General features: G+C 37.7%; 1 protein-coding gene across 6 annotated transcripts in view; it reads right to left on the bottom strand.

Annotated features, from left to right (window-relative positions):
- ASAP1 (ArfGAP with SH3 domain, ankyrin repeat and PH domain 1) overlaps positions 1-24,654 on the bottom strand; it is a 483,861-nt gene that overhangs the window by 189,452 nt on the left and 269,755 nt on the right. For 5 of the 6 annotated variants that reach the window (XM_072603062.1, XM_072603061.1, XM_072603063.1 and 2 more), the window contains one exon: positions 16,356-16,428. In XM_072603062.1, the coding sequence (XP_072459163.1) occupies positions 16,356-16,428 (73 nt within the window). Of the gene's footprint in view, positions 1-16,355; positions 16,429-20,270; positions 20,410-24,654 lie in introns of those variants that run through there. The other variant, XM_072603065.1, reaches the window with a different exon arrangement.

Genomic DNA, 24,654 nt, shown 5'->3' with positions numbered 1-24,654 from the left:
CATCTATTTATTCATGAAGAAAGTTTCAGGTACATAATTCTAATTACCTGATCTTTCTAGGTATATGCTAATTTCTTTTTCATTGTAATCTACCACATCTATTTCTATTTCATTAATTATAATGGTTTTTTTCTTTCCAATTATCAAGAATTTATTTTCTTCTTCCTCTCATCCCTTCCCTACTGGGAAAAAGAAAAGAAAAAAGCATAGTAACAAGCATAGTCAAGAAAACTAATTCCCATATTGTCCCACATGTCTCAAAATGTGACAATGATATCTTACAGCTTTACCTACTGCACTACGTAATCTGTGTAGATCAATAAATGTGAGCTCCTTAAACATAACCTTTCTGTAGTTTCAGAGAGGAATCACCAGAACTGGAATCACTCTAAAAACATCTCTTCATTTCTATAAACAAATCTGCATGACTCAGACATTTGTTCAATGCTCTTTTATCAACACGTTGCTGGATGAGTTCACGTGGCCATTTCTCATGGAGCGCGCTTTGTAATTCTGCTCTCTGTGCTTGGCCACTGCAGTCTCCATTCAGAGATAAATTACTTTTGGTTAAATTTGACAAATCCAATAGCCTAGACTTGCTATTGATATTTACCATTGCTTTGTGAAGCAAAGCCTATTTGTTTTCAAAGTACTTCTGTATTTTAACATGTTTATCATGTACTCTGAGAATATTCATCCTCTTCTGCTCTTTGACAAGAAAATGTTCCCCTTTCTCTAGCTGCTTGGAGTTGAGAAGGTCTTTGTTCTATAAGCCCTGTATATGGTTTTTCTTTCAATAAACTCTAGATCTGCTATCATCCTGTTACGGAACAATGAGATCACAAGTACAAAGTACTCTATTTTTCCAGGAATAAAAAATATTCTCAGCAAAGTACACAGGCAGTATGTCATAGTCAACAAAATGTTCACCTTGGTAATCAGTACAATCTAGGTCCAAAGTCCACTTTTGTAATTTTCAGTCAAAAAAGCATTTATTAAGCAGCTACTATGTGCCAGACACTGTACAAAGAGCTAGAGATAAAAGAAGGGCAAAAAAAATCAGTCAATAAACATTAAGTGCCGAGCCCTGTGGAGAAAATGAAAGGCAAAACACAGTCCCTGCTCTCAAGGAGCTCTAATACAAGGGCTGCTGTACATAAGATAATAGGAAAACAAGCTGATACAAACAAGACAAAGACAGGATAAACTGAAGCTAACCAACCAAGAAAAGCATTCATGGGGATCAGGAAAGCCTTCTCAGAGAAGATGGGGTTCTTAATGGAAGTGGAAGAAAGTCAGGAGCCACAGGGGAGCAGTGAGAGATTTCCAGGTATGGGGACCCCAGTGTCACACACAAAGGTAGGCGGAAAGCTGGCTATGAAGGGTTTGAATGTCAAAAAGACTTTACACATGATCCTGCAATTGAAATCACTTAGCCTTAGTGAGCCGAGCTTGTTTTCCTGATCATCCCAACTATGAGGTGTCTCAGTTCTCAATCTATGATTATAAATATTTCCTCCTGGAATTCTCAAGGTAATGACTGAAGTCCTTCCGATGGAAGAAGCTTCAGATTCATTCATATTTACTGTGATTTCAAGAAAATGTTTATGCAGAAAATCACAATTTTAATTCATATATCTCACTTAGCAACCTGGTAAAGAATGATGAAAGGCATTAAAGTCCAAGCCAACTGTCTAATCTTTGGCCAAATTATCCTCCTTACCAAATGACGTCTACCATCATCTAAAATACCTATAAGTGTACTGGAACCTATTGTATGGTGAAAAAAAAGAAAGCAGCATTTAAGCTACTTATTAATGTATATTAAATGTATATTAAAATTTTTAGAAAATACATTAACATCAAAGTTGGCAAATGTTTTAATCTTATTAAATAACATTATTCTAGTGCACATATTCCAGGAAGGTCGCTCATAATCAGATGTTTCCTTTAATATTCATTAGCTGTTTTTAAAAAAAGGAATATTAATAACAATAGTTAGCACTTATATAGCACTCTAAGGTTTGTAATGTGCTTTACACATATTCTTTCATTTTATCCTCAAAACAACCCTGGGAGGTGGGTGCTATGACAATGTGTAGGCCTTTCCATGCTATACAACACCATCAGTCAATAAGCACTTATTAAGCGATTACTTTGTTCAAGGTATTATGTCAGGTGCTGGGAATAGGAAGAAGAATGAACAGAAATACAGTCTCTGCTCTGGAGGAGCTCATCCAAGGAATGGGGGAAGGGAGGACAACATGCAAACAAAACAAAACAAAAACAAATGTATATATAAAATACACATACAGAGAGTGTAAAGGCAAGTGACCTCAGAGGGGAGGTGTTGGGAGGAGAAAGGCAAGAAGCCAGGAAAGCTGGAAAGTGGTGAAGGGAGAGCACTCCAGGCAGAGGGGTCGGTCAATGCAAAAGCCTAAGTTGTAGCTAGAGTGTCCTATATAGGGAACAGTAAAGAGGCTGGGTCATAAACTATGTGGGGGAAAGAAAAAGTAAGAAAAATGGAAGGAAACGAAGAGGTCAGATTGTGAAGGGCTTTAAGAACCTAAAGGAGAGTTTTATAGACGATTCTAGAGGTAACAGGAAATCCCTGGAACATATTCAGTAAGTGGGGGAGAGGGCATGACCTGGTCAGGGCTGCACTTTACAAAAACCACTTTGCCAGTAGAGTTGAAGGTAGCTTGGAGGGGAGATTTCAGGCATGAAGGCCAGGAGAAGGTTATTACAATAGTCTGGGTATGAGGGTGTCAATGTCAAAGGAGTGATGGGAACCTATCCCAGAAATGCTGTGAAAGTAGAAATGGGAAGACTCAGTGGGGTGAGTGAGGATGAGAAATTAAGGATGACACTGAGATTGTGGGCGTAGATGCCTGGGATGATGGTGGTACCTTTGACAGTAATTAAAAAAAAAGTCCTGAAAAAGGCAATGTTTGGGAGGGAGAGATAAATACATTTTTCTACGCATCATCTCCACACCTTGAAATGTATTCATTTAAGTAAAATTAGCTAAAATGATCTCATTTCCTATATAAGCTAAGGCTATATTCACTAACATACTTGAGAGTTTAATTTGGAAATCTTCAGTTTTATTTAGTACCATGTGATCCCCACAAAATACAAAAACTAGCTTAGTACCAAAAATCTGTAGAGAAAATCACCAATTAATTTGGCTTAAACACATACAAACATACATTAATGGAATCCTTAAGAAATGACTCCTTACGTGCTTTCAACTTTATCTTTCTTCTCCCTAAATTTAAAAACTAAACTGCTTTCTTCCCAGCTCTGTATAAATTTATAAAACTATCCAAGATAATTTAACTTTATTTTGGAAACAAGACTTTGAGATATCATATGCTTATAATCAAATTACATACTATTGTCTTTTTTTTTCACACACACTAAAATTAAAGGATTTAGGAGTCCCAATTTTCAGTCATATGATGTTATGGACTTGCAAGTGATGCCATGTGTTGTTAATAAGACTGTTCTGACAACATATGCTTCTAATCTTTTAATCAAACAAAATATCTTGGCATAAAAGTTAAGGAAGCCACCATATAACTCTAACATTAGCTTGAATAGTCTCTCTCACCAAGGTTATAGATGCTGTTGCTCTATCCTTAAGAGAGGCTATAAGTAACTGTTTTAGCTGCCATTCTATGAGAAGTCATCCATGAAGGGTCTGTTTTCCTTTTGTGACTGGAGAGAAACTTAGAGAGGTACTCTGAAAGTCAATGAAGAGGATTCTTGCAAAAAAAAACCTTGATTCATTAGCTTGAAGGAACTGAATGAATGGTGTGGGATTGTGTTTTCAGAAGTGAAGTCTTCTTCACTAAGTGTAATTATAGTGAGAGTCTGAGGTGACCGGCTGTGATCATTCTGATAACTGTGAAATAAGTTTTTAAAAAGCAAAAATGGAAAGAAGTAATTAAAATACTTTAGATAACCATAAAAATAGCATTTATGTAGTGCGTTAAGGTTTTCAAAGTCCTTTACATTTATTATCTCATTAGATACAAAAATCCAGTAGGGTGGGTGTTATTATGATCCTTTTTTGAAAGAGGAGGAAACAGATCAAGCTTAAGTGACTCGATCTGGGACCTAGAGCTAGTGCCTCAGAACCATTTCAACTCAGGTCTTACTGGCTTTCAATCCACACTCCAGGCACTGCATCATTTAGTTATTTCATATACCGAATTATACATTTAGAAACTTCAGTATGTATTTAATATGAGAACACTACAGAACTATTTTTATGTATAAAAAAGTAGCTACTATTAGGAAAGGAAGCTTCTCCTATTAATTAAATAATGTTTTATGGACTGGGCTGGCATCTCTGAGTTTAGTTATTTGAAAGACATGTTGAAATTGCATTAACTAATGAGGAAATATACATACAATGTAGATTATACTAGTGCTTGAAGTTATTACTATTAAATTAGGAAATGAGTTAAATAGCAGAATAAGGAATGACCTACAAGTTAGACTCATAGATCTTGGATCCTGTTTAACCCTGATACATAATGAAATACATAATCTGATTTCTTTTAACATTATGCTGAAAATATGCATAGGAGACCAAGTCAGCATTATCTTGCTTCTCTTGAATTCTTAGACTGAGGAAGTAAATGTTCAAGGTAGGCTAGGAAAGAAGAAACAGTAAAAGTTTACGAAGCTACTGAATCACAGATTCATAGAATTTTAAAGCTAGAAAAACCTGCAGAGGTCATTTTAACTCCTGCTAGAAGCAGGGAAAGACAGGAGGCAGTATGTGCCAGGTGATTCACACCACTACCATAACTTCAACTACTACTTTGTCTTTGACTGTAATGGAGACAGTCAATAATTCAGAGTGCAAGGGCCCAGAGAATTGTAATGCCCTGCAGACCTCCAGCAATGCTTCAAGCTTCACACTCACAGCCATCACCCAGAAGAGCAAAACTTGTGAATATCTGACTTGTCAAATGCCTCTGCATCTACTAATTACAGCCTCCAGCTCCTTAACAGCCACAGCTACTGAAGACCCAGAGAGACGTTCTCACCATAAAAACCTTTCCAACTATCAAACAGACCAATATTAGAAAGAGATATAGTTTATTCAGTGGAAATGGCCTCATAAAGGTGCTTACTGTAGCACCCCAAGGAGAAATGGGTCTTTCCATCTAACTTGCAGCTGAAACCTCCTTTATGGGTCTCTCCCATTACAATTTGAGTCCTTTGAAAAGCAGAAACTGTTTTGCTCTTTTATTTGTATCCTCAGTACTTAGAACAGTATTTTATACATTGTTGTTCAATGCTTCAATCAATTCTTTGTGACCCCATGGACCATAGCCGACCAAGTCTTTCTATCCCCTACTATCTTTTGAAGTTTGTACAAGTTTACGTTTATTGTTTCCATGATATTATCTGTCCATCTCATCCTCTGCCATCCCTTTTTCCTTCAATCTTTTTAACATCAGGATCATTTCTGATGAGTCCCATCTTCTTATTATATGGACAAAATATTTAAACTTCAGTTTCAGTATACGACCTTCCAATGAATAACTTGAATTAATTTCTTTAAGTATTGATCAATTTGATCTCCTTGCTGTTGAAGGGACTTTCAAAAGTCTTCTTCAGCTCCACCATTTGAAAGTGTCAATTCTGTGGCTCTCAGGTTTCTTTATAGTCCAACTCTTACAGCCATACTTTGCTACTGGAAAAATCATAGTTTTGCAAGATGATGTTTCTGCTTTTTAGTATGCTGTCCAGATTTGCCACATCTTTCCTTCTAAGGAGCAAGCATCTTTTAATTTCACAGCTGCAGTTGCCATCTGCAGTGATCTTTGAGCAGACTTTTAATACACCTTTTTTCCCATTCATTCACTTATTCATCTGGTCTCTGTTCGGAGATTTTTAATGTTGGGAAGTTCAGAATTTATCAAGACAGTCCATTCTGGGATAGATGACTGTAATGACTGAAGAACCAACAAGTCACCAGTGGGGATCCACTAGTGTGGAATATTTTTTCCCTGTGTTTGGGATGAGACCAACATATACACTATAAGAAGAAATTAAACATGCAGAAGAGGAGGCTTCTATAGAAAGATGGGAATGATTTGGCCTAAACCAATTCAGTTTCAATTGCAAAATTTTCTGGAAAGACAATCTAAGTAGACTCTTCATAGCTTTATAGATACATAAAAAGGAGGGGATATTATCTATAAAGAACCATAATGTATTTTGCATACTTATCAAAAATTTTTTCAAAACTTCATTCTTACCCAAGAAAATTCAGTATTACAATAAAATAAACTAAGCCCTCTTAATCATTATAAGATAGGAATACAGAGAAAGTAATTTTTAGAAGCCAAGTCTGCCTTGTGCTTGAGGAAATATTTCAATATTTCACATAACTTCACTAATTGAGCTTTCTCTAATAGCTATATAGGTCATACGATGGATATCCATAATTACAAAAAAGAAATACTAACATGCAAAATGAAGCCAAGAAATTAACACACAGCAGACAAAGAGTTTAATCGAAAATTTTATAGCTGCTGGCATGACTTTTTATAGCAAAGTCAGAATTTCAGCATAATATGTTTATAGCCAAAGGGGACCTAAAAGATCAACTAGACTACAGTTATTTTATAGATGAGGAAAGTGGCCCAGGTGAAGTGATTTGTCCAAGGTTATGCAGGCTATATTTGAACTCAGGATCTCTTATCTCAGATAAGGGTTCTATTACACCCCCCCCCCCCCAAATGTGCAAACAATTTTCCTAAATTAGGGTTAATATTAATTATAAAATCTACAAACATTTAATAAGTACCTACAATGTGTCAGGCACTGTCCCGGGTGCTGAGAATATAATGGCAAAAACTGCACTCAATAAATTTACCTTTGATGGTAATATCCAAGAGGTCCAAAAATCTAAAAAACAATACATGCAAATGAAATGTAAGCTCTTTGAGAGGAGAGGGACTGTTTTTTCTCCTTTTGTATTCCTACCATTTAGCACAGTGCCTGGCACATGACAGGAACTTAATAAATGTTTACTGGCTGGGTTGGAAATTTATTCATTTGTTAATTTATTCATTAGCTCATCCAAGAAACATTTGGTAAACGTCCTCTATGAAGAGCCTTATACTAGGAACCCCTGGACAAATCAGCTCATAGTTATAATAGTGGATTCTGTTCTTTTTTTTTTTAAAATTTATTTATTTGACACTCATTTTAACAAAATTTTGGGTTCCAAATTTTCTCCCCTTTTGTCCCCTCCCCCCCCAAACACCGAGCATTCTAATTGCCCCTATGACCAATCTGTTCTCTCTTCTATCATCCCTCTCTGCCCTTGTCTCCATCTTCTCTTTTGTCCTGTAGGGCCAGATAACTTTCTATACCCCTTTACCTGTATTTCTTATTTCCTAGTGGCAAGAACATTACTCGACAGCTGTTCCTAACACTTTGAGTTCTAACTTCTTTACCTCCCTCCCTACCCACCCCTTCCCTTTGGAAAGCAAGCAATTCAATATAGGCCAAATCTGTGTAGTTTTGCAAATGATTTCCATAATAGTTGTGTTGTATAAGACTGACTGTATTTCCCTCCATCCTATCCTGTCCCCCATTACTTCTATTCTCTTTTGATCCTGTCCCTCCCCATGAGTGTCGACCTCAAATTGCTCCCTCCTCCCCATGCCCTCCCTTCCATCATCCCCCCCACCCTGCTTATCCCCTTATCCCCCACTTTGCTGTATTGTAAGATAGGTTTTCATACCAAAATGAGTGTGCATTTTATTCCTTCCTTTAGTGGGATGTGATAAGAGTAAACTTCATGTTTTTCTCTCACCTCCCCTCTTTATCCCTCCATTAATAAGTCTTTTGCTTGCCTCTTTTATGACAGATAATTTGCCCCATTCCATTTCTCCCTTTCTCCTCCCAATATATTTCTCTCTCACTGCTTGATTTCATTTTTTTAAGATATGATCCCATCCTCTTCAATTCACTCTGTGCACTCTGTCTCTATGTATGTGTGCGTGTGTGCATGTGTGTGTGTGCAATCCCACCTAATACCCAGATACTGAATAGCTTCAGGAGTTACAAATATTGTCTTTCCATGTAGGAATGTAAACAGTTCAACTTTTGTAAGTCCCTTATGACTTCTCTTTGCTGTTCACCTTTTCATGCTTCTCTTCATTCTTGTGTTTGAAAGTCAAATTTTCTTTTCAGCTCTGGTCTTTTCATCAAGAATGCTTGAAAGTCCTCAATTTCATTGAAAGACCATTTTTTCCCCTGAAGTACTATACTCAGTTTTGCTGGGTAGGTGATTCTTGGTTTTAGTCCTAGTTCCTTTGACTTCTGGAATATCCTATTCCATGCCCTCGATCCCTTAATGTAGAAGCTGCTAGATCTTGTGTTATCCTGATTGTATTTCCATAATACTTGAATTGTTTCTTTCTAGCTGCTTGCAATATTTTCTCCTTGACCTGGGAACTCTGGAATTTGGCCACAATGTTCCTAGGAGTTTCTCTTTTTGGATCTCTTTCAGGCGGTGATCTGTGGATTCCTTGAATATTTATTTTGCCCTCTGGTTCTAGAATCTCAGGGCAGTTTTCCTTGATAACTTCATGAAAGATGATGTCTAGGCTCTTTTTTTGATCATGGCTTTCAGGGAGTCCCATAATTTTTAAATTGTCTCTCCTGGATCTATTTTCCAGGTCAGTTGTTTTTCCAATGAGATATTTCACATGATCTTCCATTTTTTCATTCTTTTGGTTTTGTTTTGTGATTTCTTGGTTTCTCATAAAGTCATTAGCCTCCATCTGTTCCATTCTAATTTTGAAAGAACTGTTTTCTTCAGTGAGCTTTTGAATCTCCTTTTCCATTTGGCTAATTCTGCTTTTGAAAGCATTCTTCTCCTCATTGGCTTTTTGAACCTCTTTTGCCAATTGAGTTAGCCTATTTTTCAAGGTGTTATTTTCTTCAGCATTTTTTTGGGTCTCCTTTAGCAGGGTGCTGACCTGCTGTTCATGCTTTGACTGCATATCTCTCATTTCTCTTCCCAGCTTTTCTTCCACCTCTCTAAGTTGATTTTCAAAATCCTTTTTGAGCTCTTCCATGGCCTCAGCCCACAGAATATTTAGTCTGGATGTTTGGGATACAGAGGCCTTGACTTCTATGTCTTTGCCTGATGGTAAGCATTGTTCTTCCTCATCAGAAGGGAAGGGAGGAGATGCCTGTTCACCAAGAAAGTAACCTTCTATAGTCTTATTTCTTTTCCCTTTTCTGGGCATTTTCCCAGCCAGTGACTTGACCTCTGAATATTCTCCTCACACCCACCTCGCCTCCTGATCCTCCCAGCCAGCGCTTGGGGTCTGAGATTCAAATGCTGTTCCCCAGCCTTGGGGCTTCGGCAGCGGCAGGGCTGCTATTCAGTGTGAGATTAAGTTCAGGTGCTCAGGTTGGGGCAGGGCCGCCTCTCAGGCTCAGTTCCCTCAGGGGGTTTATGCACAGACCTTCAACAATGGATCCAGGCTCCTGCCTGCTTGGACAGCCCTGGTCTGCTGCTGCGTCAGCTACTGCCTCCCGAGGGGGCCTGAGTTATGGGGGCACCCCACTCCCCTCTCGACCTGCCAAGATGACCCTCTCACTGACCCCCATCACCTGTGGGTGGAGGGACCCGCACGGCCGCTGGAGATCCCGTCCCTGAAGCCCGCTCGGATCTGCTCCTCTCCGTGCAGGGGCCGCGGCAGGGCTGGGCTGGGCTCTGCGTCCACAGCGCGACGGACCTTTTGCGAGAGGTTTGCAGGTCCCTCTGGAACAGAAATCTCCTTTGCTCCACTGTGCTGTGGCCTCTACTACTCCAGAATTTGCTGTGAGTTCCTTTTTACCGATGTTCTATGGGTTGTGGGTTCGGAGCTACGTGTATATGCGTCTTTCTACTCCGCCATCTTGGCTCTGCCCCCGGATTCTGTTCTTACTGGCAAGAATGGAACCCTAAGATCTCAGCTCTAATTCCAGTACTCTGTGAACTTGGTTAACTCGCTTTGCTACTCTGGGTTTCAGTTTTGTCTGAAAATGAGGTAATAAGATGAGGTATAAAATGAGGTAATCAGATGAGAGGATTTCTAAAGATGCTTTCCAGTTCTAAATATAATAATGCTAGAACAAGAACACAGGTTTCTTTCGTGTATGCCAACCTTGCTCTGCAAGCATCTGCCCAGAGGCAGAGCAAGAAAAACAACTAAGTAACTAATTCCAAGTAATTTCTGAATCAAATGACTTTTTTTATGTTAAAAGTTGTCTCATTAGACTTTTTCCATCAGTGATTGTTATCAGTAAAAATCAGTGATTGTTATCCTGAAGGATAAAAATAAAATGTATTTTAAAAGAGACTTTAAAATTTTTTAAAATAACTATCTCCCAATGAACATTTCTAATCTTGGGAAACAAGAATACAGACTTATTTCATAAAATCTTTTACAAAATCAAACCACATTAACACAACTTTAGCTCTGTGGGAAGATGGAACTGAGAGGCAAGGATGGAAACATACCAGGAAATAGATACCAGGAATAAGACCTCATGTGGCTTCTTTGGACAAGACCAAAAGCCCTTTTGGATGACAAGAGCCTAGATTCCATTGAACATACATCATGGAAAGATATGAGACACCAATGTTTCACGCATTTGGTTATTTTTAATGGATAATTGCTTATAGAGCCATTCACCCTCACAAAATGATGGAAAAAAAAGGCATACCTAGATAGCCATATAATTCAATTCTATGCTTTAAAGATAATAAGTACTTAATCCCACTTCCTTTTTGACAGGGTAATTAATTAGATCAGTAAATCACGGGAATTCTATAGACCTAGATTTTACCAAAGCTTCATCAAAATGTCTCATGTTATCCTTGTGATCAACACGACTGAATGTGGGTTTGAGGACAGGGCACCTAGGTGAATGGACAACTGGCTGAATGACTGGAAACAGAAAGCAGTTATTAATGCTTTGATTTCAACTTGGAAGATGGGCAACGATGCAGTGCATCTGGGACTTGTCCTTGACCCTATCTGCTTTACCAGGTTTATACTTAATAAAGGCATAAACTGCATGCTCATCAAATCTGCAGATGACACAAAGCTAACACATTAGACAAAAGAATGAAGGTTCAAAAAGATGTGATAGGCTAGAAAGGCTGTTCCAAATTAATAAGATTAAATATAAAATTCCACACTTGGGGAAAAAAGTCAACCTTACAAGTTCAAGATGAGGCAAATAAAGAACAACAGTTCATGAGAAAAAGATCACATGAGGGAAGCAGGAGGGAGATAGGGTTATTGGACTGTAAATTCAAAAGCACACATCAGTGGGAGGTGGCTGCCCAAAAAAGCTAATGTAAAGTTAGGATGCATTAGCAGAGACACAATGTCTAGAATGTGGGGTCCTGCATTCTCTTCTATGCAACATACTTTCTGAAGAACTTAACAAACCAGAAAGCCTTCTGTAGGAGGCTGACAAGGAGGTTGAGTGGTCTACAGACTCTGACCACTATTGAAGGTTCATTGAAAGAACTATGGAATGTTAGTTTGAAACAGAAAAATGAGGGAGGTCATAATAGCAGCCTCCAAATATCTGAACGGCTGTCATGGGACAAAAGTATTAAACTTGTGGCTTGGGTGTAAAAGCGAGTGGACTTAGTAACACCAAGAGTGGAATGGGTTGCCTAGGAAGCTAGTGGATTTCCTTCCACCATGGAGGTCTTCTAATGAAGAAGGTTAAAGGACTAATTTGGGGGAGTGTTGTAGAGTCCATCAGTCAACAAACATGAATTAAAAGTATACTGTGCATCAGGCGCTGTGCTAAGCACTCGGGATAGAAAGGAAGGCAAACAAACAAAAAAACCAACCCTTCCTTCCAAAAAAACAAAAAACCACCACCACCACCACAACAAAACCTGGTCTTTGTTATCAAGAAGCTCCAAATCTAATGGAGGAGACAAAATGCAAAACAATACAGCAACAAAACCCACCCTAATCTATGTATGTAGAAACTACATGTAGAACACATTACCAATGGGCTGAACTGAACAGTTCTGAAGGTCCGTTCCACTGCCATGATTTCGTGAAATGTTCATTGAATTTAACTGAAACTAAAAGGGTCAGACTGCATCTGAAAACTTCAGAATGTTTTCATCGAGCCCAAGCTGCTTCTTGCTGTAATAGCATATATTTGAAAAATCAATATTCTCCTAGAGAGCTAATAATCTCCTAGCTGCAAATCATGTAATGCTATGATGTAAGAAGTTTTTAAAAGGGATATAAATTTATTTCTCCAAAGAAAACTTCTTCAGTGTTATATTGAGCAGAACCAGGAAAACAATATATGCCATGATTACAACAATATACAAGGAAAGAACAACAGTAATCAGAACTGAATGCTCTGAAATTAAAATGTCCATGCTTGGCCCCTAAGAGGGAGGCACCTCTGTGTGCCCTTATTTATAGAGATGAGAGACGATGTGGAACACTGAATACAATATCAGATTTTCTTTAAATGTTGGTTTGTTTTGTAGAATGACTTTACTTTCTTTTATTCTTGGTTATGGACAGCTCTCTAGAAGGTGGAAAGGAAGTAGATATATTGGGAAATGTAGGTGATTTAAAATGAAAAGATTAGATTTAAATTTTATTTTTAAAGTCATACTTTCAAATAGGGCCTTGAATTTAATGTTATCTTCTTAAAACATTTTACATTTATATACCTGTGTGCATGCTGTATGCCCCTTCCCCTTCACCACCTACTCTCATGGAAATCAGAAGCTTGTGAAGGTCAGGAACTGTTTTGTTGCTGTCTTTATACTCGAGCATCTAGCAAAGTGTTTCCCATACCGTAGACACTTAATATTTATTTGTTGAATTGACTTAAATTAAACATTTGGGCCTCTACATCTAAGGCTTGCATTCTTTTCTAAAATATACAGGGAAAAATAGGTAATAAGAGATGAAATTATACATACATACACATATATGTACACACATTTATACATATATCCATACACACATTAATTATACTGTCAAAAATGTGACATCTTTACATAGACTTACAGAACCTCAAAATTGTAGGGAACTTTAGAAGTCGTATAGTGCAGTGCATCTCAGTACAGGAATACCTTATATGGCATTTCTGATAAAGGGTCACTTAGCCTCCATTTAAAGACCTCCAATGTGTCAAGAGTTTGCTTATTAAGTTATCTATTATGTATGAAGTTCTGATGTTAGGGGCTGGGAGAGATGGAAAAATGATTTCTAGTAACACAGCAAACCTATGTAATAACTGCCAGACAGTCTTTGTAAAGCACAATAGAATGATACAGTATAAGTACAAAATTCTGTAAGGAAAGAAAGAATTTCTGACTGGCTTAAGATCAAAATAAAACTGACTTTGGGGTCAGGACAATTTTCCTGCACTGGAAAAAGAAAGAGCAAATTTCCTTTAAAGTTTCTTAAATTTGGTCTGTGTGAAAATAGCAAGCCTTGAACTAGGACAATACACTTTGTAAGACCAATGCAACATTCAGCCCTGAAGCTCAGATTTCTCAGGCTTTGGTGACAAAGGGCAGAAAATGAATCATAGAAATGATACACAAGGTATCTGTGAAACATGTTCTTTCCCTTATCCTCTGTCCTACTGAGGATATAACTGAGCACCTCCTATGTTCATGATACCAGTCAAATCTAGAGACAATATAAGCATCCACCTTGAGGGAAAATAGGGGGACATTGACAAAATCACCTTCACAATCTGTACAGCCAAAATTATTCTTAGGCTTGTCACTGTAAGAAGCTTTGCAGCACTGCAAACATGGGGAGCCTTTTCCTGGAGCCCTGGTAAAACTTTTCAAGAGAAAGAGCCTTGAAAAGATTTGAGAAATTCAGATACAAAGAAATAAAATGATGACAAGAACATTAACAAAAACTCCACCTTATCCTGAGAGCCTTTTACTCAAATTAAATTATAAATGTGGATGCTTCATTATACTTCTGGAATTTAATATATTAATACATAATTGTATTTTTATTCCCTTGTCTTTTCCTTACAGTCTCAAATGTAATGAGCTTCTTTCTGAAGAGGTCTCTAAGGTGGAGAATCATGGTTAAAGCTTCAAGTGGATGAGGAGTAGTGAATAAGTCATTCTAACCATTACCATCTTTTCTGTAATGACTGATCTGATTCTTACTGGGGTGGGCAACCCCTCTGGCAGTACAATCAGTCAATATGCATTTCTTAAGTGCCTACATGTTCCAGGCAATAGAAACCTATCTATGCCTGCCTATCTGATAGGAATCTTGTCTGTGTTCTCTCATAAGTTCATCACTGAGGATCCACCTTCCATGTCAGGGATCCTCCTCTCTTTCTTTTGACTTCCTGAGAATGCCAATAGGGTATGTGGGTTGTCCATTGGTTTTTCTTTGCTCTTGCCTTCCCTTTTCTCTCCCAATCATATCTTTAATGACAATAACACTTCTAAATAATTCTTTGTTTGAAAGTGTTGTAGCTTCTTCACACCTACCATATGCCCCTTTATTATATTTTAGATGATCCTCAACTTACATTCTTTAAAGAATGTAGATTTCTATGACTCAGTCATACCACATCATCCAGAGAATATTGGAATTAAAAATATGGGTCTTTGTTTCAGGAGAAGGTTAAGGTCACTTAAAAGCTCAATACTTCTGCAATGATGAAATGACTTCACAACGATATCAACCGTGCTACACAGGCAACTTATTAAGTGTCTAGAATTGTAAATTATAAGTTAGCTGCTAGAGGTACATGTATGAGATAAGAAACAACCCCTGCCCTCAACAAACTTATAATCTAACAAAGGGAAGAAATCATACATGCAAACCAAAATGTTATAAATACAAAGGAGAATTTCAAAGTTCTAGGTAACCTGAATGAATTAACTTCATGATTTTCATCAACTATTGCACATGGACAACTTTATTAAGTCTCTAGAATTGTAAAGCACCAAGTTAGATGCTTGGGATACAGAAATAAAGACATAGTCCATTACTTCAGGTAACGTATAATCTTATAAAAATAAGAGAAGTACAAAGGAAACCTCTATTCAGTAATTTGAGGGGGGGATCTTTGGTTTGAGAGAAATCTTTCATGGAAGAGGTAACACTCGAGTAGGATTTTGAGTGAAGGGAGAAATTTTACCATGAGGCTATGGAATATGGGTGTAGGGTAGGTGTCTGTTCCTGGAATGTAGGATAGTATGAATATCTAGGTAGCATGAACAAAAGCGAAGACAGAAGAAAGGACAGGACAGGAACAGAAGAAAGTATCACTTCTCAGCCTTTCCTTGCCCACGGCACTGGAAGCCATATGTTATACTTATGGTAAACTCTTTACTTTGATTTGTTTCTTCCCAATGATGGGAAGAAAACTGAAAAGACCTGCCTTTATTTCCCTCTAGACTTTGTTCCTGACTTTTGTGACTTAAAAATCATTTCCTCTTTATACTCACCTCCCACTGGCATACCGTCATCCCTCCCCCATGCCCCCCTTTCAGTTCCATTATGTGGGCTGTCTTCCCCCATTAGAATATGAGGGCAGTGACTGTCTTTCTTTTTATTTATATTAATATACTCATCACTTATCAAGTACCTGAAAAACAGTAAGCACTTAATAAATGCTTGCTTGCCTCCTTTCATTGTATCCTCAGAACTTGGCTGGTAACTAGAATATAGCAAGCACAGGTATAAAGGTATAGAGTACTTGTGGAAGTGAATCAATTCATTCAAAATCAAAAACATTCATTAATGCACATAGTTTGTTCACATACTGTGCTGGGCACATTGCTAAGTTATGTTTTCAAGGAGCCTATCCTTCAGAAGGGGAGATTAGACACTGCTCAAAAAACATACCACACATTAGACTATGATGCATTCATTAGAAGAAAACAACATGCTATGAGATCAGATGAGCGAGAAATCACCATTGCTTGGGTGAAATAAACATCATGCTTTTCTGTTCAGTTTATCAGAATTAAAGGCTGACCTATTGAGTGTAGAGGCTTTTAATGTTCCCTTGATTAAACCTCACCCTTCACCGTTCTATAACAAATGCAGTTTGTTGCTCTTTAAAAAAAAACAAAACTTAACAGATTTTGGCAGAGAATAGAGCTGGAGGGGACGGATGATAAAAACTGAATTTGTGTGACCTAGTTTGTCACTTGCATCAACTGTTCCGTAAATTTAACATCCTGAAAATAACAAAGCAAGCTCTGGAGACATCATTTAATAATTCATGCCAGTGGCTTTGAAAAGGCTTACCTTGACCAGAATTGTATATTGCTTTTACAGACTTTTTCACTTTCTGGAGGGCAGTTCTATCTTGGTCTAGAGCCTAAACAAAACCAAAACAAAAAGCAAAAATAAATAAATGAATGAATGAATAAAGAGCTCATTAATGAAAAGAAATAAAGTAAGAACCAGCCCTCTTTGCATTTTCTTTTCCTAAGCATAAGAACAAATAGTGCATACAGTGGCATATTTATAAACAGCCAACGACTTCAGGAGCTAGAAGTACTTTGAATGTGTTGACATAGTCATCGGGGGGGAATCTTTTGTCACTCAGGCCTTCACATGTACAAGCCTCTGAGAATCAAGGAGAAATAATAATGTGGCAGTCACTCAACACAGAAAGCTTAATTCAGAGAACTCTATCAGCATTGGCACAAGAGTGGTAAAAATGACACTGAAATGAACAGTTCAGAGACTCAATTTTCAGCCCCAGTTCCATCACTTAATAGTCATGTAACCTTGAGCAAAGCATAGTATCTTGGGTTCCCATTTTCCTGATTTATGAAAAGAGGAAAGAAGTAATTTACACTATCCTACACCTCAGAGAATTGTTACAAGGACCAAATGGGGTAGCTGGGTTGCACAATGGACAGAACGCTGGGCTTGGAGTCAGGAAAACCTGAGTTCCAACATAGGTCAAATATTTACCTAGCTATATGACCTTGGGTAAATCACTGAAGCTCAATTTACTTCAGTTTCCTCAACTATAAAACGGAGATAAAATCAGCACCTACCTCCACGAGCAGTTGCGAGGATCAAGGGAGATAATAATTATAAAGTATTTACCACACTGCCTGACACACACTGAAGTAAGTAGGCACTAAATTATAGTTATTACTAAAGAAGATAACATGTATGAAGGATTTGTAACTATTAAGTGCTATATTTCCCCCCCATCACACTGTGAGCTATTTGAGAACAAGGAAGTGTTTTGGTTTGGGGGCCTTTCTTTTGTATTCCCATTACTAAGCACGGTGCCTGCCATGCCCAGCACATAGTAAATGCTTAATAAGTGTTAGTTAACTGTGTAAATATAAGCTACTAGTGATATTCTCTTTAGACATATATAAAAGAAATAAAGGCCTGATCCTAGTCTTCAGGTAGCTTATAGCCTAACAGGGATTATTAAAAAAAAATACATTTGAAAACAATCTACAAATAGATATGATTGCATTCTTATTATAAAGTATGCTACTGGTGAATTCAAATCTTGGCCTTCTGTTTCCTCATAGGCAAAGGTAATGGGGTCTAATTAGATGGCTTTGGGAAAGTCACCTAACTTCTCTGGGAGAGTTAGTGGAGGCTACACCATAAAGCCTTTACGGTCTCTTCTGGTTCTAAATCTAACTTATGACTTCTACTCTAAAACACTTTCCAATTTTCATTAAATTTGATTTAACAATGACAGCAGAGTACAGGCTGAAGTAGATGATGTCTAAGGTCCTTTCTAACTCTAAAAGTCTGTGAAAGTTGGTGGAAGGAGAGATAAGTAAGGGAAGGGAAAGTTGAATAAAGGTTGTATGCCTTGACCTCAGGCTGATGGCCATGGTCTGGAGCTGAGGCAAATTTCTTTGTTTCTGAGGCTAGGTTTGGAAATTACTTTGCCTTTGTGTTGTTGTCCAACATAGGCTTGAGGCTTATGCCATAACAGGTTCATGTTGACTGTGTGTGTATGTGCACATGCATGTGTGTGTGTGTGTGTGCATTCCCCCAAAATATGCTTTTCTGTCATTACCACTATGTTTTAAAATTAAAATTTGTGGTTAAAAAAAATTAATGTAATTTTAAAAATCACAGTTAAGATGCAATTCTCTTCGTGTACACCGGCAGCCTTGCCTACTGCCATTTCAAGTTTTGTTTCATAGATCACCTTCTATGGCAGGCAGGAGGAACAATATGGGTATTGTCTTAGAAGCACAGTGGAATCAGTGTGCTTGTGGGAAATAGTTCTGCTCATCTAGGGTGAAGAGTGAAGACTAGGAGGAAGACACACGAAATTAGGACTGTTAGGAATTGGTATGAGAAAAGTAGGGTTAATCAGGAAAAAGCTCTTAAGTATATGGTAAGAGGTTTATATTTAATATACTTTGGCTATGAAAAGTCTTAATGTTCTCCAAAAGCAGGACGTTGAAAAAATACTTAACACACTCATACATTTTTAAATGCAAGGTTACGTTCCCATTTTCTTAAGCTATCACAAATAAAGCACTGCATGGTAGGAGGAGCATCGAACTGAGACAAGAGGATTCTGGGTTCTTCTTCTTATTCTGGTTTTACCACTGAATGGTTGTGTGACTGGACAAATCACTACAACTCGAAGTCTTAGTTTTATCCCCTGTAAATTAAGCAAGTTGGACTAGATTATTTCTAAATTTCCTCTACGACTAACATTATGATAAAAAAAATGTCATTATTGCTTATTTTTAAGCAGGTAAGATTTACTTTTGGAAGGACATAGATTATTTTTGTTGCTGCTCTTGCTACTTCTATCACCACCACCTTCACCAATACCACTGTGTCTACTACCAGCACTGCTACTATTATGACTACTACTAGGAACTCCTGAGTTCTATTTGCAGTTCCTTATTTTTTAATTTATCTGCTTCTTCATATCTATGACAAATTGATGATCCATGTGCACAAAACAAAAGGAAGAAAATTGAAAGATAGATTACTTGGTATTTTGTGGTTTAGAATGGTCCTGTGATTTTACAGATGTAGGGAATTTCTGGAGAGGAAATACCCTATGTAGATCAATACCTCTCTTGTGTTCTTAGAGAGCTGCCTGGGAAAGCAAGAGATGGAGAGACTTCTAGCCAGTAGTACATCTTGGAGATGGGACTTAAAACCATGTTTTCCTGACTTCAAGGCCAGTCTCTCTAATCACCATATCAGTATTGTCTTTTGGTACTACATGATAGAAATTCCAAATTATCATCATCATTACTACTACTAATACCTACTACTACTATTTTTACTAAGATATATGGTATGTTGTAGTGGATTAAAGGGCATCCTTGTACTTGCCATGACCCTAAATGACCATTCTATGTGCAAATAACTTAACGTTTCAATGCTCTGGGGCAACTTTCTACAACTATAACATTACAGAGTTGTTGTGAGACCAGAGATTTTCAACAATGGAAAAAGTTTACACATTAGGAGCTCCCCATACTAATAAAATTACTACACTGAACCCCTTACCTCCACAGTAGTAATAACAGTAGCAGCCGACATTCATAGTGCTTGAAGATTTCAAAGGCACTCTACATAAGCTAATTTTATTTGATGCTCACAACTCTATAAATAGGCAGCACTATCTTTTTAAAATTTCCATTTTACAAATGAAGAAACTGAGTCTCAGAGGAGATGGTTTCTTTAATGGCTAGTAAACAGCAAAATTAGAACTCAAACTTACACTTTATGACTAAAGATCTAGTCTTAAAAAAATTTTTTTTTAATTTATCATTATAATGATCTCAAATGAGAAAAAGAATTGTAAGAGCATTGGTACAACAAAGACCCTCTTCTGGCTTCTGTGGTATTAGTAACCACACACACAAGCACACACATGCACGCACACGCATACACACGCACACTTAAAATTCATATTTACTTTTACCAAAAAGTACTTGAGAGATAAGTCACATCTAGGACCCGTGATGCTTTACAAGAGGTACCTGGCCACCAGCAAAAATATTCAAAGGAAAACGTATTTTTACGGCGTTGTGCTTAACAGAGATTAGAAATTTTCTCACTTGATCAAACAAGCTTCCCTCAAGACAACAGACTATGTTTAAGTTTGTTACAGGTTACACCCATATTTGTCTCTGCCTAATAGGCCACATTTACCAACAACATCTTATGAAATGCCATAAATGGTACCTGGTTAGCTCCTAAAAATTTCCTAGAAAATGTTCTGTTGAGGTAAGACTTTCCATGATTTACCGGATGCATTTATTGTTCTTTTAATAAAGAAGCTGATCCTTTGATATGAAGAAAAAGTTCCTTGCATCCAATCTTCACTCTAACACTGATCCCCATTTTTAGTTTTGAGCTAGCCTTGGCAGAAATGTGTCCAGGCCTCCTATGGGGAGAGTGAATATTGTTTAATTAGCATTCAATAAAGTGAATATTGTTTAATTAGCATTCAATAAAGCACTATGAAGGTGAGGAGATGCTACAACTCCTCAGTGTAGTGTTACAGTTTAAGTCAATAAATTATTCATCAATTATAGGGCATCATATTACATAGAATGTGACACCATTAGATGAAAAAAGTATTGATAGTGTGGAGGATAATGGGGAGATGGAAAGATTTATTATGATCACAAATGCCAAAATGGGAAAATGAAAAGAAACAGGAAATGAACATTTTTGCCCCCAAACAAAAACAAACTAAATAAGATGAAACAGTAAAAAGGGAAGGAAGGATTTTTAAAGTGCTAACTATGGGTCAGGAAGTGTGCTCAGACACTGACATATTTTATTTCATTTGTTCCTAACAACTATGTTGAGTGGTAGCTGATATTATTATTCCCCATTTTATAGCTGAGGAAACTGAGACAGAATTAGAGGTTAAGTGACTTGCCCAAGATCACACAGCTATTAAATGTTTGAGGCTAGATCTGAACTCAGGTTTACCTGACAACAAATCTGGCACTCTACCTAAGGTACACCGAGCTGCTTGTTTTGTTCCTACATCTACTGTACTAAAGTCCCTGCTTCCTTAAGGAGATCATAGTCCAAAAGAATTGGTAAGATGGGTACATGATGATAATAAAAGTCAGAATATAAGTATATAGGAAAGTTTTTAACACAGTGGGATATAAGGTTCAAGAAGGGAGAGATCATTCCCCTTTGGAGGGAACGCTATATATAGAAGAGGTAGTAAATGATGAAAGAGGTCTTGAAGGAGAGGATTTCAACAGGTACAGGTCTGGAGGGTCAAAGGGCATGGTAGACCACCTCAGAAGGACAAGCTAGACACATGGTTCTCCACAGATTTCTTTATGTTGAGCTTCAAAACCACCATAAAAAAGGAAGATCCCAGGCATCCCACTGACAAATCAGAGAATTCCAAATTAGAAGGAAACTCCGTGGCCAGCTACTCCGACTCATTCTGAAACAAAGATCTCCAGGACACCCTGCCTCCAACAAGCCATCACCCGGAATCCACCATGTCTAGCGATTCCAAGACAGTCGTGGCTATAACATTATGTTACCTACTCTAGGGTGATTTGGGCATGGATGTGCTTAAAGACCAGAAGCTTCTGAACTTTTGGGGAATGTATGGAAGGTGAATTTTAGTGTAAGTAAGGTAGATTTTAGTGTGTGTAAAGTGAATTTTTGTTATTATTTCTCCAAGTTCAGTTTCCCAGGATCCACAGCCATAACAATCAACAGTTCTCAAGTATTAGATATGAGTTCCCACAGTTACAATTCAAAACATCTCCACCACGCTGACGCATAGTTATATAATGGTAAATAACATAAACACCCACTGTGGTTGAGCAGTGAGATGCAGGGATGAGGTGATGTGAACTCGTGAGGCCATTGCTGGCAATATGCCTTCTTTGTCTGTTGGCCTATAAAGCAGGTGGTCACTAGGCAGTGAATGAGAAACCCTTAGGATTGAATACCCAAATGCTGCGTGTGCCTCAACTGGCCCCCACTGAGGCTTGGGGGGAACTTTAGGGTTGAGTGCACAAACTGAAATGCTGTGTGTGCCTTGATCAGATCCCATCAAGGCTTGGGGGGAATCTGTGTTTGCCTCAACTGGCTCCCACTGAGGTCTGAGGGGATTTAAGGGAAGCACAAGTTGTGCGTGTCGACTGACCCCATTGAGACATAGGGGTAGTTGCCCCCGCTTCTCACTGGCCCGGGTGAGAAGGGTGATAAGGGAATGCTATAGGACCTTGTGCTCCTTTTATCAGCAATCCTCTTCTGAGATAACTAGACTAGAATAAAATAAGATTATTAACCCCTTCTTAGTGTCTTTCCTGTCCAACCAAATCAAGAGTGAATCTGTGCTAGCAGCCCTCAAGTGTGCTGTGTGTATCTGTCTTATGGGGACTATTTCTGTGGAAGCAAATTATCTTGAACATTCTTGTCTTCCCCCTGACTAGCTACCCTTACCTAGTCTTACTTGCTACAGAAAAACAAAAACAGAAAGTATCTTAGAAAATAGACTCCTTCCCTCTTCCACTGCCCCTCCTCCCCACTAAACAGAACACAAAGGATCTTGGAGCAGCCATTGGTCAGGGGTATTTTACACAAATGAATTAATTCCAGAAATAAAAGTGATTATTTTTTGTTGTATTTTACACGTTAATCTTACGAAGGAGATCAACCCATAGACCACTTGCATAATCCTAAAAGAAGACTATTTTTTAGAGAACAGAAACAAGCCTGAGGGTAGTTAGTTCATTAAATAGACCTCTCTTTTCACTGCTTTGGCCAAATGACTAGGCTAGATTAATGTGACTTGGTCTTATTCTGAAACAGAGGCTGAGTCAAAATTAGATGGTCTCTGGAGAACAGAACAGAATAACATAACCACATACACACTCAGGGAACTCAGTCTAGAAGAATTAATAAATATAGCTCACATCCACATTGTTCTTTAAGGTTTGCACACATGTTATCTCATTTGGTCTTCACAACATCCCTGTGAGGAGGGTGCTATTATCACCTGCCCATTACAAATGAGGAACATAAAGCTGTGAGTAGTTAAGTGACTAGACCAGGATCACACACCTGGGTAATTGTCTGAGTAGGATTTGAACTCAGGTTTTCCTAACTCCATTCTATCCATCGTGCCACCTAGCAGCTTAGTAATATAGGATAGTTAGCTCTCTTTTTTCAATAATCCAACGAACATTTATTTAATACCTTTGGTATGCAGTAAAAAGATAAAGTTTAGATAAAATGTGGTCCCTGCCTTCATGGAGATCACAGTATGAAACATACATAGCTATAAAACAAAATAATTTCACAATAAATGCATAAGAAGGAATGAAGTGCTTTGTAAATTTCAGGGATGGAAGGTTAATTTTAAATCTAAAAGTTTTACTTTGTATATTATGGGTTATGGAAACACTGATGATAATAACAGCTAAAGCTACAGAAATTGAAAAGAACATTTCTTCTAGTGAACCAATCAAAAAGCTACCTTTTACCCAAGAAAAGGAGACAGTCTCTTAGGAGAAGTTTACAGAGATGCTAAGAGTGCTGGATCTGGAGTCAGAGAAAGTTGGGTTCAAACCCCAATTCTGTCACAGACCTTGGGCAAATTTATTGCCCTTTCTGGATCTGTTTCCTCATACATAAAATAAGGAGATTGAAATAGAAGGCCTTAGAATTCCTTGCCAGCTCTCCATCATTTTATGAATTGATAACTTCTAATATTTGTTTCAAACCTAAATTTATGATCCTACTTCACAAGGAGAAAATGATCAACCAACTAAAAGCTTCATATGTATTGAGGACCCAAAATGAAAAGTGAGCTTCTTCTAGAAAACTTACCAAAGTGTTAAATCTGTTTATTATTTTTTTTAGCCTACAAGAATTGCTTACTACATATAATGTTCCACAAGTAATCAGATGTATTAAGCACTCTCCCTCTGCTTTCCATCTGCACACATAGTGGAATGGATAAAGGATGAAATCTGACCCAGGGGCAGGACAAACTAAGTAGATTATCTTGAACTGCAGAGAGCCCACAGCACACTCTGAATTACTTCAAAGGTTAAGGATGAAGGAAAGGTTCGGTATCCTGCCTTCAGCAATATCTTCTAAAGGATTTTAAGAATCCATTCCATTGATATATCTCTACACTACAAAACTGTATGTGGAGGGGGGAGAGATTTTTTTTTCACAAAAACACAAGTTGGGAAAATGCAAAAAAAAAAGCTGTTTTACAGAAACACAGCTCCTGCAAAGTTGGCAATACCACACACCAATAGATTCATCCAGTTGTGTATTGAAAGTAGCTGGGCCTAAAGATTTAAAGAGTAAGCTTAAAGTGTCCATGATGATGCTTCTTCATTTCTGGATTTGTTTATTGTTTTTAATATCAGAATTTACTTACATTCCTAGAGCTATCATTTTACCAAGCATAAAGACAATTGCATTTATCTTCTTATTTATACAGTCATAGTCTAAATCTAATCTCTCAAGGGCTTATTATTATCCAAAGAATTTTGAACAGTGCCCTCCAGGCAAAGTAGGTGCCTCTATCTTATGTCACAAATGCTTGTCTCCATAT

The sequence above is a fragment of the Notamacropus eugenii genome, chromosome 4 (assembly GCF_028372415.1).
Source record: "Notamacropus eugenii isolate mMacEug1 chromosome 4, mMacEug1.pri_v2, whole genome shotgun sequence".
Taxonomy (NCBI): Eukaryota; Metazoa; Chordata; class Mammalia; order Diprotodontia; family Macropodidae; genus Notamacropus; species Notamacropus eugenii.
Note: the sequence above shows the minus strand (reverse complement) of the source record. Positions and strands in the feature narration are given on the sequence as shown.